This window comes from Alosa pseudoharengus, unplaced genomic scaffold, assembly GCF_046254945.1.
Source record: "Alosa pseudoharengus isolate Yale_2024_CS ecotype anadromous, Long Island Sound unplaced genomic scaffold, YU_APseudo_1.1 YU_APseudo_1.1_scf_18, whole genome shotgun sequence".
Lineage (NCBI taxonomy): Eukaryota > Metazoa > Chordata > Actinopteri > Clupeiformes > Clupeidae > Alosa > Alosa pseudoharengus.
In genome coordinates, this window is record NW_027468650.1 from 2,443,685 (window position 1) to 2,458,684 (window position 15,000).

The following is a 15,000-nucleotide window of genomic DNA, read 5'->3' on the forward strand; positions in this document are numbered from 1 at the left end:
AGTAGCAATTAGCTTCCACAACAGCTCCACCAGATGTGATAGCGGCGTGTACATTTGAACAAATGAGACCAATCTATTTAGCAAACTATTCAGTTGTACACCCCGTGTAGCCTGGCTGTACATGTCTGTAAAAGCTAACAGGAGTCGGTTGATGGAGGAGGGCGGTACCTCACTCTGCAGTTGGGACATCTGCTTGGCGAACTGCGTCTCCGTAGTTTCAGGGAGCTGGGAGTAGATGCTGGAGGAGGATCTCTTGCCCTTCTCTTTGTACTTCACCTGCCAGAGCAGAGCACAGTGGCATGCCTCAGTATAGCTGCTTTGATTCCAGTTCAAAACTGCTAACTTACCCAGGGCCAGATGTACTCGCTTTTGCGCCCACTTCAGGCGTATTTGTTTCGCAATGTGCGTGTAAAATCATTGCGAGGTATGTACAAACAGGCCGCAATGATGTAAAAGCGCAAACTGCCTGTCGCGGGAGCTGAAAGTGGCAGATTGCGTTTGTCATGTCATGCGTATGCATTCATGGGAGGATCCAGGGGAAAGTGGAAGTTTAGCGTAAAAAGGTGGGAGGGGAAGAGTAAAGAGCGGCTAATTATTTCCTATATGCTCCTGAAAGCGCACGTCTATTCTGCGCCTAAATACTTCCGCTTTGTAAAAGCAGGTGTTAATCCAAATTGCAGTTCAATGCATCAATAAGAGAACCTTTCAGACAACAGAATCGCTATTTAGAGCACCAGTTTTTGTGGTGAAAATATTTGTAGCCTACTACCAAAAGCAACCTTAACTTTCGTTGGCCTTTCGAATGTCTTACTTTCACTTGCTAGATTTGACCAATCTTCCATAGCCTACGTGCACAAGTAGTTTGAGTAGAACTACTGATCTTCATTATCTCCCTGCTTGTTTACATCTTATCATGTATGGTATTATTTCATGATCGATAAACGTTCTTTTTAATGTTGTCATCAGTTAACTTCGTTCAACTGCGCTTCCATTCAGTTGTGGACATTCTAAATTGCGTTTATGGGCAGAGAAAGGCGCAGTTTACACTAAGGATTGAACGATTGATAAATACGACAGAAACTTGGGTCTGACAGCGTTCACAATCTGCTGTGTGTCCATGACGCTGATAACGCTACGTTTGCAAATGTACGTACATCTGGCCCTCAGTGTTTCCCATACATTGACTTATTTGTGGTGGCCCACCACAATATCAACATTGACCACCACACAATGATTTTCCAGGTTGTACTAAAATTGTGCTTAAATCTGGTTAGCATCATAGCCACGCTGTGCTAATTTGTTAAAAACTGTTGCATTCAAGTTAATTCTGCAAACCAACCACCACAAATGGAATTCAGTTCTCTGGGAAACACTCTTACTTATATTAAATATCTAGGAAATCAAATATCTTTCAGAACCTTTCTCTTTGTATGTCGTTTCATTTATTGTGTGTGTAAACAAGAGGGAAAGGCAAAAATGAGAGAAACAGAGAGAGAGAGAGAGAGAGAGAGAGAGAGAGAGAGATTGGAGTAGGCCTAGATTTACCTCACTTTGAATGTCTGAAACCTCTTTAGCAAACTGTGTGGTCATGGTCTCTGGCATCAGATGATAAATACTTGATGTGTTGTCCTTCTTCTCCTCTTTGTACTTGATCTTTGCAAGAACAAAAAAAATGTCATATATGGAAGACAGATTCACCACTTTGGCTGAATAATTTGTTTGTTTATAACTTTACAACTACACTTTCTGAAGTCATCAACTGAAGGTTTTAATAGAGAACTAAGATATTTTAAAACCATTAGTATCAGCTTTCTTTGGGGTCTCTTGATAGTAATTTTAATACTGAATGTTGATCCATGTGCTTCAGGGTGTTGGGTGTATGACCCCAATCAAACCTTTGCCCGGTCCTTCCTTTCTTCACAGACTATCTTGTGGTGACCCCAAAAAGCCACTAGTTATATATGTGGTGAGCGCACAGGACTGGGCATGGCATCAGTAATGCTCTTAGGGGGTTAAATAGTAGCCGTCTCTGTGTTGACATTCATTTGTCCAGCTGGATTAAAGCAAAGCCTGCTTGCAGACCCCCCAGGGTGTGCCGAACTCCCCCCCCCTCCCCTCACGCCACGGAGCTCAGCACAGCACTGAGGCACCAGGCAGCCTGGGCACAGCCTGGGCACAGGACTCCTGGGGATACCATGGGCAAGGCTTCAACTCACAAAGGGACCAAACGTAACCACGTACTAATATCTGGATATTACGGGAAGTATTAATACAGTGTGACTCCCTCCATCATCCCTAAGCGCTGATATTCTGCACTGTATACCCAACTGAACTATAAAGCTGCTTATCAGCTTTGGGAATCTGCTAACCAGGTGGTGTGACTCTAGATTGTTGCTATAAAAAAGAGCTACTCCAGTATGCTGAGCTCACCTGGCAGCAGGGTCAGATTAGTGGAATCAGCTACTAGCAGGAAGAGAGAGACAAGTAGCCTCAGACTTCCTGAAGTTCTGACCATGCTGTTAGAGGAAAGTATCTGTGGGGGAGTTTGATATAACAGAGTTCTGACCATGCTGTTAGAGGAAAGTATCTGTGGGGGAGTTTGATATAACAGAGTTCCGACCATGCTTTTAGAGGAAAGTATCTGTGGGGGAGTTTGATATAACAGTTAAGTGTGCCACACCTGGGCCAAATCTGCCTAAGAATTAGCTGCTACCTGGGCTAGCATGCATTAGCGATACTGTATATTAGGCCCATCAGATCAGGGAATATACAAGACATCTTTCCAGTGTGGGCTAAAGCTTGGGCCTGTGACATGATCTCACTCTGCTGGTGGCTGGGAGAATCAGTTGCTATCATAGCTAGATTCAGAACTAGTGTTTGCACTAGCTAGCATGCATTAGCAATGGAATAAGAACTAGTGATAGAACCATTAGAATATAAAGTCATCTTTGCATTCCAGACTGTTGCCTGTGACTGTAGCTTTACCTCACTGAGTAGCTCGGAGACCTGTTTGGCATGCAAGGTTTCCAGCGTTTCAGGAAGAAGGGAATACAGGCAGCTGTTCACACCCTTCTTGCCTGCCTCTTTGTACTTTCTCTGAAACCGATAGCAACAGGAAAAACACAACGTTCCAGGAAATGTACAACAGCTTAACGGTTAGGGTCATAGATATATATATACAGTTAGGGTCATATATATATATATATATATATATATATATATATATATATATATACAGTTAGGGTGGTCAAAGTGCGTGTCAGATAATTCAGAATCGTGGAAACCTTTGGGAATCTAGTCAAAGAACCATTTGCATATGGCTAAACAAATGCCATGAAGGCTTCAGTCATAGAGTTAAAGGTAGATTCCCAAATTGTTATATTTCCGACATACTTAGGACAGTTAACAATCAGTACATTTGTCTGATTAAAATGTTCCATATGTGACTGTATTATACAGTATATATATATATATATATATATATATATCACAGACATATATGTACAGTATGAACAATATTTATGTATATATGTATGTATGTATCATGTGCAACATTTCACAATAGACTGACATGACTGCTTTTGAAATGCCATAACAAAATGCCCAGGCATGTACAGTAGTTATTTTGCATGGATTTTCCAGAATCACAATGTTTTAGTTCATTTGAAATCATATGAAGTGATTGGTTATTACAAGCACACTGTGGGCGTACCTCATTGGTCAGTTCAGCGATGGCTTTAGCGAACTGGATGTCTGTGGTGTCGGCTAGCTGAGAGTAGACGCTGTTGGAGATGCTCTTTTTCCCGCTCTCTTTGTACTTGTTCTGAGAGGGGTGGACAGAGAGAGTGTGTTATACACTGACCACACAGTCAGCCATCTTTACTGGAATGACACACTATGCACACCATACACACCACACACACACCATACACTATCCCCCTCTGAAAAGTGTGTGGGATATATGTATGGTAAAGTGTGTGGGATATATGTATGGTAAAGTGTGTGGGATATATGTATGGTATAGGACTACTGCAAAAATAGCAATAGGATGCTAATTAAGAGCTCTGCATATGCATGTGTGTGTGTGTGTGTGTGTGTGTGTGTGTGTTTGTATGTGTGTGTGTTTGTATGTGTGTGTGTGTGTGTGTGTGTGTGTGTGTGTGTGTGTGTGTGTGTGTGTGTGTGATAAAGAGCTCTGCATATGCATGTGTGTGTGTGTGTGTGTGTGTATGTGTGTGTGTGTGTGTGTGTGTGTGTGTGTGATAAAGAGCTCTGCATATGCATGTGTGTGTGTGCGTATGTGATAAAGAGCTCTGCATATGCATAGTGTGTGTGTGTGTGTGTGTGCGTGTGTGTTTTCAGTGAGCTGAGGCAGCAGGGGCCGAGTCTGAATGTGTCACACTGTGGTGGAGGTGTGTGTGTGTCATAACTGTCAACACTGAGCATTGAAAATAAGGGAGATTTCCCGGGTTTCTCACCCAAAATACAGGAAAATGTCAAGGGCCGATGGTCGAGCTAATGTTATGAGATTGTTAAAATACGGGATATTTTACGGGAAAATATTAAAACGGGAAGACAGCGGGAAAAAAGTTAAAATATGTGAGAAACCCGGAAAAAACGGGAGGGTTGACAGCTATGGTGTGTGTGAGTGTGTGATCAACATGACAGGTGTGTATGTGTATGTTTGTGTGTGTGAGTAAATGAGATGAATTGACCAGGTCACAGGGCACCACTGGTCAGTCACTGGATGGCATCTGGCATGGCCTCACCTCACTCAGCATCTCGGTCATCTCCCGAGCGAACTGGATCTCGGCCGTGTCGGCCAGCTGGGAGTACAGGGAGGAGCACGTGCCTCTCCGGCCCTCTTTGTACTTGACCTGCGAGGGGAGAGGTGCTGTTAGTTTAACTGTGCGTGCATGTGTGAGTGTGCGTGTGTGTGTGTGTGGGTGCGTGTGTGAGCCTGTGTAGTATCTCTTTGTGTGATAGTAATGTCCTGTGTAATGTGTGATAGTCATGCCCTGTGTAATCTGTGATAGTAATGTCCTGTGTAATGTGTGATAGTCATGCCCTGTGTAATCTGTGATAGTAATGTCCTGTGTAATGTGTGATAGTCATGCCCTGTGTGTGTGATAGTCATGTGCTGTTTAATGTGTGATAGTAATGTCCTGTTTATAGTAATGTCCTGTGTAATGTGTAATAGTAATGTCCTGTTTAATGTATGATAGTAATGTCCTATTTAATGTCTGATAGTCATGTCCTGTTTAATGTATGATAGTAATGTCCTGTTTATAGTAATGTCCTGTTTAATGTGTGATAGTAATGTCCTGTTTATAGTAATGTCCTGTGTAATGTGTAATAGTAATGTCCTGTTTAATGTATGATAGTAATGTCCTGTTTAATGTGTGATAGTCATGTCCTGTTTAATGTATGATAGTAATGTCCTGTTTATAGTAATGTCCTGTTTAATGTGTGATAGTCATGTCCTGTGTAATGTGTGATAGTAATGTCCTGTGTAATGTGTGATAGTCATGCCCTGTGTGTGTGATAGTCATGTGCTGTTTAATGTGTGATAGTAATGTCCTGTTTATAGTAATGTCCTGTGTAATGTGTAATAGTAATGTCCTGTTTATAGTAATGTCCTGTTTAATGTCTGATAGTCATGTCCTGTTTAATGTATGATAGTCATGTCCTGTTTAATGTCTGATAGTCATGTCCTGTTTAATGTCTGATAGTCATGTCCTGTTTAATGTATAATAGTAATGTCCTGTTTATAGTCATGTGCTGTTTAATGTCAAGTCAAGTCAAGTCAAGTTTATTTATATAGCGCATTTCATACACAGAGGTCATTCAATGTGCTTTACATAAACAAAACCAAACAATAATAACAAATAAAAGCATAGAAGGGCAATATAGTCAAAGAATAGTTAAAAGGTAAAGATCATAATAAAAAGGAAACATAAAACAAGGTAAAATCATTTAAAAATAAAGAATAATTAGTAAGCAAAACAAAGGCAAAAGTAGTAAAAAAAAGTAATAAAAGACAAAGTAGAATAATTATCAAGGCAGATTCAGAATTTGTTACTCGGCACAGTTAGCAGAAAGCATCTGAGAACAGTTTGGTCTTAAGTCTAGATTTAAAACTGGCTACAGTTGGGGCCTTTTTGATGTCATCCGAAAGTTGGTTCCACAGCTGAGCCGCATAGCAGCTAAAAGCTGCTTCACCATGTTTAGTTCTAACTGTAGGTTTTACTAGCAGGTTTTTCACCTGGGACCTGAGAGGACGAGAAGGTGTGTACTGCTGAAGCATGTCTGACAAGTATTTAGGTCCTGCTCCATTTACTGATTTATAAACAAGCAATAGTGCTTTAAAGTCAATTCTGTGACTTACTGGAAGCCAGTGCAAGGACTTAAGAATTGGAGTAATGTGGTCAGTTCTTTTAGTTTTTGTTAGAATCCTAGCTGCTGCATTTTGTATCACCTGAAGCTGTTTAATAGTCTTTTTAGGAAGGCCTGTGAACAGTCCATTGCAGTAATCAACTCTGCTGGAGATAAATGCATGAATGAGTTTTTCTAAGTCATATTTTGACATCAGCCCTCTGAGTTTGGCAATATTTTTGAGGTGGTAAAAAGCTGATTTAGCTATCGCTTTCATGTGGCTGTTGAAATTTAGATCACTGTCAATTAATACACCAAGATTTTTAACAGTATCCTTTGCCTTCAACCCTTTTGTGCCAAGGAGAGTGGCAACCCTAAGTCTTTCCTCATTTTTACCAAATATAATTACTTCAGTTTTTTCTTTGTTCAGCTGAAGAAAATTTTGAGACATCCAGGTGTTGATTTGTTCTATACACTGACACATAGATTCAAGAGGACCATAGTCGTTTGGTGATAGAGCTAAGTAAATTTGTGTGTCATCTGCATAGCTATGATATGAAATCAAATTATTTTGAATGATTTGTCCAAGTGGGAGCATATAGAGGTTGAATAATAGTGGCCCCAAGATTGACCCCTGGGGAACACCACAGGTCAAGGACGTTGGTGTTGAGGTACAGTTTCCGATGGCAACAAAGAAGCTCCTTTCTTGTAGATATGATTTTATCCAGCTGATAACTATGCCTGTAAATCCAACCCAGTGTTCTAGTCTGTGTAGTAAAATATTGTGATCAACAGTGTCAAATGCTGCACTAAGGTCCAGTAGCACTAGGACTGATGTTTTACCTGAATCTGTGTTGAGGCGTATGTCATTGGAAACTTTAATGAGAGCTGTTTCAGTGCTGTGATTTGCCCGAAAACCAGACTGAAAGTAATCAAAATACCCATTTGATGTTAGGAAGGTGGTTAATTGATTAAAGACTACTTTTTCAATAATTTTGCCAATAAAAGGCAGATTGGATATGGGCCTGTAATTGTTTAGCATGGAGGCATCCAGGTTATTCTTCTTGAGAAGTGGCTTTACAACAGCTGTTTTCAGTGACTTAGGAAAAGTGCCAGACAGCAGTGATACATTTACAATTTGAAGGACATCCGCCGCTATGAGGTGAAAAACAGTTTTGAAGAAATTGGTAGGCAGAGTGTCTAAGACACATGTGGAAGAGCTGAGATTCTGTACCGTTTTTTCAAGTGTTTCGTAGTCTATCAAGCTGAACTCTGACATCAAGTTTAGTTTCCCTCTGTTTGTTGCTGGAAGTTCAGGTTGTTGAATTTGTAATTGAGCAGATATGTTGAGTCTGATTTTGTCAATTTTACCTTTAAAAAAAGATGAAAACTCATTGCATTTATTAGTTGAGAGAAGTTCAGGCGCTAATTGTGAGGGGGGATTTGTTAACTTATCAACAGTTGAAAATAGAATACGAGTGTTATTTGAACTTCTATTGATAATGTTAGAAAAGAAAGACTGTCTTGCTTTGCATATTTCAGAGTTATACGTGCGGAGCATCTCTTTATGGATTTCATAGTGGATCTGAAGTTTGTATTTACGCCATTTTCTTTCAGTCTTCCTACACTCTCTTTTTAGAAGTTTAACTGCTGGATTTTGCCTCCATGGTGCTTTCTGTTTGTCCTTAACTTTCTTGAATTGTAATGGAGCAATGTCATCCATAATGTTTGCCATTTTTGCATTAAAGTGATCAAATAAGTCTTCAGAGTCTGACAGTTGACTTGACTTTAGTGAAAGTGCTTGCTCAAAGAGAGCACTTGTCTGATCATTTATGATTCTCCTTTTTACAATCATAGCTGTGTTTTGAGTGTGTGGGGACATAGACACATCAAAGAACACGCAGAAATGATCAGATAAGGCCAGGTCTTTAACAGCTGTAGAGACATCGAGACCCTTTGTGATAACAAGGTCGAGGGTATGGCCGAGAGAGTGTGTTGGCCCCTGTACATGCTGTGTTAGGGAGAAAGTATCGATTAGTGCAATGAATTCCTTGGCATAATTGTTTTCAGGATTATCCACATGCAAGTTTAGATCCCCTGATATAATAAGACAGTCAAACTCTATGCAAACAACTGATAGCAGTTCACCTAGTTCTTCAAGAAAAACTTTAGCTGAATGTTTTGGAGGCCTGTAAATTGTCAGTAATAAAATCTGAGGAGAAGACTTAATGCATGCACACAGATATTCAAATGAAGTAAAGTCACCGAATGACGACTGATTGCACTGAAAAGACGTCTTGAAAATTGTAGCTATCCCCCCACCTCTTTTATTTGCTCTGGTAGCACTCAAAAAACTGAAATTTGGGGGAGCTGATTCGATGAGAGTAGCAGCACTGTTTGCTTGATCTAACCATGTCTCAGTTAAAAGTAAAAAATCAAGGTTGTGTGTGCAAATTAGATCATAAATTAAGAATGATTTGTTTGAAAGAGATCTGATATTTAGGAGTGCTAGTTTTGCTGTAAGTGTTGGGGAAATATGATCCATGGGGCGAATCTGAGGTTGATGTGGTACAGGTAGGAGATTGGACTGGTTTACCCTATAAGCTCGATGCATTTGTGTTCTATTTCTTGTCAATACAGGAATAGAGAATGTCATGGGCTTACTGGGTCCCGGCATGTTCTCAAGACTACTGTCAGTACCATTTATATTGCAGGGACCCTGAGAATATCATACAACACAGTCATCATACAATTGTCCCCTGCTGCTGCCATCTGTATTTTCCACTGCACATTCCATGCTATATGCCGGCTGAGAAAATGAACTAAGAGGTTGCTGCTGCTTAAGAGATCCTTCTAAACGGGGAGGGGGAGGGCGAGGGGGTGGAGGTGCCCTTCGCTTCTTTGGTGCTAAAGATCTTGGGCTAGTAAAACTCTGCATGGCTACTGGTAGCAGTCTCTCCATTCTTGCAGGGAACATCATGTGCTTGGGTGGGGATGGTGATGGGTATTCAGGGGATCCTGTGGAGTTTGAGTGGGTGGTGGGATGACGGTGTGGGGATGGTGATGGGAGATTAGGGGGGTTTGTGTGGCCTGGGGAGTTTGATTGGGTGGGGACGTGATTGGGTGTGGGTGTTGATGGGAAATCAAGGAGGTTGGGGTTGAAAATTGATCCAGAGTCTCCATCTGCCTGCTGAGGCCCTGGGAAGTTTGTTGCAGACGCTCCGCTTTCAGCATGTATTCCAGTAGTGTATTCCATGTTGTTGTGTCTTTGTGGTGGCAGGGAGTCGACGGAGGTGGGGAGGGGTATTGGTACTGGTGTTACAACATGACCCTTCCTTTCTGATAGCCTCTCAGCAGCTTTGATAGGTGCTATCTCCTCATGCTCATCACATCCATTTGTTTGCTGAGTGTCCTGTTTATTGTAATGTCCTGTCAAATGTGTGATAGTAATGTCCTGTTTATAGTAATGTCCTGTTTAATGTCTGATAGTCATGTCCTGTTTAATGTCTGATAGTCATGTCCTGTTTAATGTATGATAGTCATGTCCTGTTTAATGTCTGATAGTCATGTCCTGTTTAATGTGTGATAGTCATGTCCTGTTTAATGTATGATAGTCATGTCCTGTTTAATGTATGATAGTCATGTGCTGTGTGTGTGATAGTCATGTCCTGGGTAATGTGTGATAGTAATGTCCTGTTTAATGTGTGATAGTCATGCCCTGTGTGTGTGATAATGTCCTGTTTATAGTAATGTCCTGTTTAATGTGTGATAGTAATGTCCTGTTTAATGTGTGATAGTCAAGTTCAAGTTCAAAGTTTAATTGTCACATGTACTTTGCAATACAGTCAAATGCTTGTGCCACAAGTTGCAGGGGGTAAAAAGGGAGGTCTAAGAAGCACAATGGTGCCTTATAGGCAATAAATAGTATAGGGGGTGGGGGGGGGGGGCGCCATACAGAGAACGAGACATATGTGCTGCTAGTCATGCCCTGTGTGTGTGATAGTCATGCCCTGTGTGTGTGATAGTAATGTCCTGTTTATAGTAATGTCCTGTGTAATGTGTAATAGTCATGTCCTGTTTATAGTAATGTCCTGTTTAATGTATGATAGTAATGTCCTGTTTATAGTAATGTCCTGTTTAATGTGTGATAGTCATGTCCTGTTTAATGTGTGATAGTCATGCCCTGTTTAATGTGTGATAGTAATGTCCTGTGTAATGTGTGATAGTAATGTCCTGTGTAATGTGTGATAGTCATGAGGGGCAGCCGTGGCCTATTGGTTAGCACTTCAGACCTGTAACCGGAGGGTTGCCGGTTCGAACCCCGACCAGTAGGCACGGCTGAAGTGCCCTTGAGCAAGGGTTTAGTGTGCGCTTCACCTCACTGTGTGCTGTGTGTGTTTCCCTAATTCACGGATTGGGATAAATGCAGAGACCAAATTTCCCTCAAGGGATCAAAAGAGTATATATACTATACTTACTTATACTTAATGTGTGATAGTCATGTCCTGTGTAATGTGTGATAGTCATGTCCTGTTTATAGTAATGTCCTGTTTAATGTGTAAGGGATAATGGACGACACGGTGGTCTGTTCACAGAAGTTAATGCACGGTCGAGGTTGTGGAGTCCATTATCCCGCTTATTCCACTGTTGCCACTTGCGTTGTGTTCATTTCCTGTTACGATTTAAACGTTTTAATCGCTAAAACTGTCTTGTTTGTAGAACTAATTTCTTCCGACACATATCAACTAATTTCTCAACTCACAGGACAAACTGCCGTTACTAGTTCTAAATGGATGGTTGCTACGGCCAAAGGCTAGTCGTTAGTTCTATCTCTCCCGTTATCAAGCGGGCGTATCCCAAGATTCTGATGAACTTTAGCTTTGAAACATCGCTTTTACTTAGCCTGCTGTCATCCATCTAGCTAAAAGCCACCTCCGTCATATGCTACAAAGTTGCAATGTTCTGAACGTCTACATTTTACAGCTCGGATGCAACGTGACAGTTCATTTAAACTTCACAACGAGTTCGGCGAATTAATATACAAGTGTGATATGGCCAAAAAAATGGATCTACTTCATAGGTGTGCAGATAACATACGGTTAATGGTTGTTTTTTTTTTTGTTTAAATTACGTAGGACAATGGGAAATTCAACCAAGCAGTGGAATAAGTGATAGTAATGTCCTGTTTAATGTGTGATAGTAATGTCCTGTTTATAGTAATATCCTGTTTAATGTGTGATAGTAATGTCCTGTTCAATGTGTGATAGTCATGTCCTGTTTATAGTAATGTCCTGTTTAATGTGTGATAGTCATGTCCTGTTTATAGTAATGTCCTGTTTAATGTGTGATAGTAATGTCCTGTTTAATGTGCGATAGTAATGTCCTGTTTATAGTAATGTCCTGTTTAATGTGTGATAGTAATGTCCTGTTTAATGTGTGATAGTCATGTCCTGTTTATAGTCATGTCCTGTTTAATGTGTGATAGTCATGTCCTGTTTATAGTAATGTCCTGTTTAATGTGTGATAGTAATGTCCTGTTTAATGTGCGATAGTAATGTCCTGTTTATAGTAATGTCCTGTTTAATGTATGATAGTAATGTCCTGTTTATAGTAATGTCCTGTTTAATGTGTGATAGTCATGTCCTGTTTAATGTGTGATAGTAATGTCCTGTGTAATGTGTGATTAATGTGTGATAGTAATGTCCTGTGTAATGTGTGATAGTAATGTCCTGTGTAATGTGTGATAGTCATGTGCTGTGCTTGGCGTCTGCCTGTGTTAGTGAATGTACCTCGCTCAGTAGCTGGGACACCTCTTTGGCGTGCTGGATCTCATTGGTTTCTGGCATGTGGGCATATAGAGACGTGCTGGCTTCTTTCTTGCCAGCCTCTTTGTACTTCGTCTGGAAGACAACCAACATCATTTCAGCATCATCAGCACTGCATCATTTAAAGGATGACACTGTTTCAAATGTAAGAAACCTGTATGTCCACCATCACCTGGTCAATGAAATAGCATGAGAGAGCATGCCAGGGTCACAAACACACAACAGAACCGCACTACACCTTCAGTTACAAGCTTCTTCAGCATTAAACATTACACCTTCAGATACAAGCTTCTCTTACACTAAGAATATCTGTTTCTGAACAGTTCCACTGTTGATAGACACAACTACATTTTTGTGACAGGCTGTCAGATCGTCACACAGATTCACACATATATGGATCTCATGGATGTGTGTTTGTTTGTGTGTGTGTGTGTGTGTGCTGGATAACAGTGTGTCAGATACCTCACTCTGCAGCTCAGAGACCTCTCTGACATGTTGCGTATGTGTGTGTGTGTGTGTATATGTGTGTGTGTGTGTGTGTGTGTGTGTGTGTGTGTGTGTGTGTGTGTGTGTGTCACATGTATGTGTGTATGTGTGTGTGTGTATATGTGTGTGTGTGTGTGTGTGTGTGTGTGTGTGTGTGTGTGTGTCACATACCTCACTGTGTGTGTGTGTGCATGTATGTGTGTATGTGTGTGTGTGTATATGTGTGTGTGTGTGTGTGTGTGTGTGTGTGTGTGTGTGTGTGTGTGTGTCACATACCTCACTCTGCAGCTCAGAGGCTTCTCTGGCGTGTTGGGTCTCTAACGTCTCTGGCAGAACAGAGTAGAGAGACGTGGATGCCTGCTTCTTCCCCTCCTCTCGGTACTTGTTCTGGAGGCAGGAGGTGGAAAGACATGGCTTATAATATATGATATTAGAATGGGCTAATAGGATTGTGAATACATTGCTCATAATATATAATATATTATGTATGTATGTATATGTATGTATATATACTCTTTTGATCCAGTGAGGGAAATTTGGTCTCTGCATTTAACCCAATCCGTGAATTAGTGAAACACACACAGCACACAGTGAACACACAGTGAGGTGAAGCACACACTAATCCCGGCGCAGTGAGCTGCCTGCTACAACAGCGGTGCTCGAGGAGCAGTGAGGGGTTAGGTGCCTTGCTCAAGGGCACTTCAGCCGTGCCTACTGGTCGGGGTTCGAACCGGCAACTCTCCGGTTACAAGTCCAGAGTGCTAACCAGTGGGCCACGACTGCCCCCAAATATATGATATTATAATATATGATATTAGATATTAGAATGGGCTAATAGGATTGTGAATACATGGCTCATAATATATAATATATTATGTATGTATGTATATGTATGTATATATACTCTTTTGATCCAGTGAGGGAAATTTGGTCTCTGCATTTAACCCAATCCGTGAATTAGTGAAACACACACAGCACACAGTGAACACACAGTGAGGTGAAGCACACACTAATCCCGGCACAGTGAGCTGCCTGCTACAACAGCGGTGCTCGAGGAGCAGTGAGGGGTTAGGTGCCTTGCTCAAGGGCACTTCAGCCGTGCCTACTGGTCGGGGTTCGAACCGGCAACTCTCCGGTTACAAGTCCAGAGTGCTAACCAGTGGGCCACGACTGCCCCCAAATATATGATATTATAATATATGATATTAGATATTAGAATGGGCTAATAGGATTGTGAATACATGGCTTATAATATACGATATTAGAATGGGCTAATAGGATTGTGAATACATGGCTTATAATATAAGTATAAGTATAAGTATATATACTCTTTTGATCCCGTGAGGGAAATTTGGTCTCTGCATTTATCCCAATCCGTGAATTAGTAAAACACACTCAGCACACAGTGTGAGGTGAAGCACACACTAATCCCGGCGCAGTGAGCTGCCTGCAACAACAGCGGCACTCGGGAAGCAATGAGGGGTTAGGTGCCTTGCTCAAGGGCACTTCAGCCGTGCCTACTGGTCGGGGTTCGAACCGGCAACTCTCCGGTTACAAATCCGAAGCGCTAACCAGTAGGCCACGGCTGCCCCAAAATATATGATATTATAATATATGATATTATAATGGGCTAATAGCATTATGAATACATGGCTTATAATATATGATATTACAATGGGCTAATAGGATAATGGGCTAATAGCATTATGAATACATGGCGCACACAGCTACACATGTTTACCACTGCTACTTTTGATCACAGCTAATTAATTTGCAAAGCCAAATTCAGGCACTTCTTGTTACATTAATAACAACATGACCGATTTTCTTCATATTTCCCTTTTAAAATAACTATGTATTAGGGTTGTGTAATGGTATGGCCTTTGATATTGATTAACAACAACAAAAACATCAACAAAAACATAAACATACTGACATTGTCATTATATACAACAACATATACAGCTCATATATTGTGTGTGTGTGTGTGTGTGTGTGTGTGTGTGTGTGTGTACGTCATCATAGAAATATGATGTTTGTGTGAGATGCGTCCTGCTGCTGTTTGATCATCAGGCAGATGCAGAGTGTGTGTGTGTGTGTGTGTGTGTGTGTGTGTGTACAGATAAAGTGTGTGTGTTTCTGATAAAAAAAAAAACTGTTGGTATTTGAGCTCAACAGACAGTCAGATTACAAATGTGTTGGTTGCCCATTAACAGTCAGATTACAAATGTGTTGGTTGCCCACACACAAACACAACGTGTTCCAACACACACTGAATATATGACCATTAGCTGAATTAGACAGTCTTGGTATT

The 15,000-nt window shown here is 41.0% G+C and overlaps 1 protein-coding gene across 2 annotated transcripts in view; it reads right to left on the minus strand.

Annotated features, from left to right (window-relative positions):
* Window positions 1-15,000, minus strand: part of LOC143130828 (uncharacterized) — a 91,201-nt gene that overhangs the window by 68,884 nt on the left and 7,317 nt on the right. For both annotated transcript variants that reach the window (XM_076290052.1, XM_076290051.1), the window contains exons 6-12: window positions 12,963-13,073; window positions 12,165-12,275; window positions 4,770-4,877; window positions 3,713-3,823; window positions 2,986-3,096; window positions 1,546-1,653; window positions 169-276 (exon numbers count right to left, since the gene is read on the minus strand). In XM_076290052.1, coding sequence (XP_076146167.1) covers window positions 169-276; window positions 1,546-1,653; window positions 2,986-3,096; window positions 3,713-3,823; window positions 4,770-4,877; window positions 12,165-12,275; window positions 12,963-13,073 — 768 coding nt within the window. The remainder of the gene's footprint in view (window positions 1-168; window positions 277-1,545; window positions 1,654-2,985; window positions 3,097-3,712; window positions 3,824-4,769; window positions 4,878-12,164; window positions 12,276-12,962; window positions 13,074-15,000) is intronic.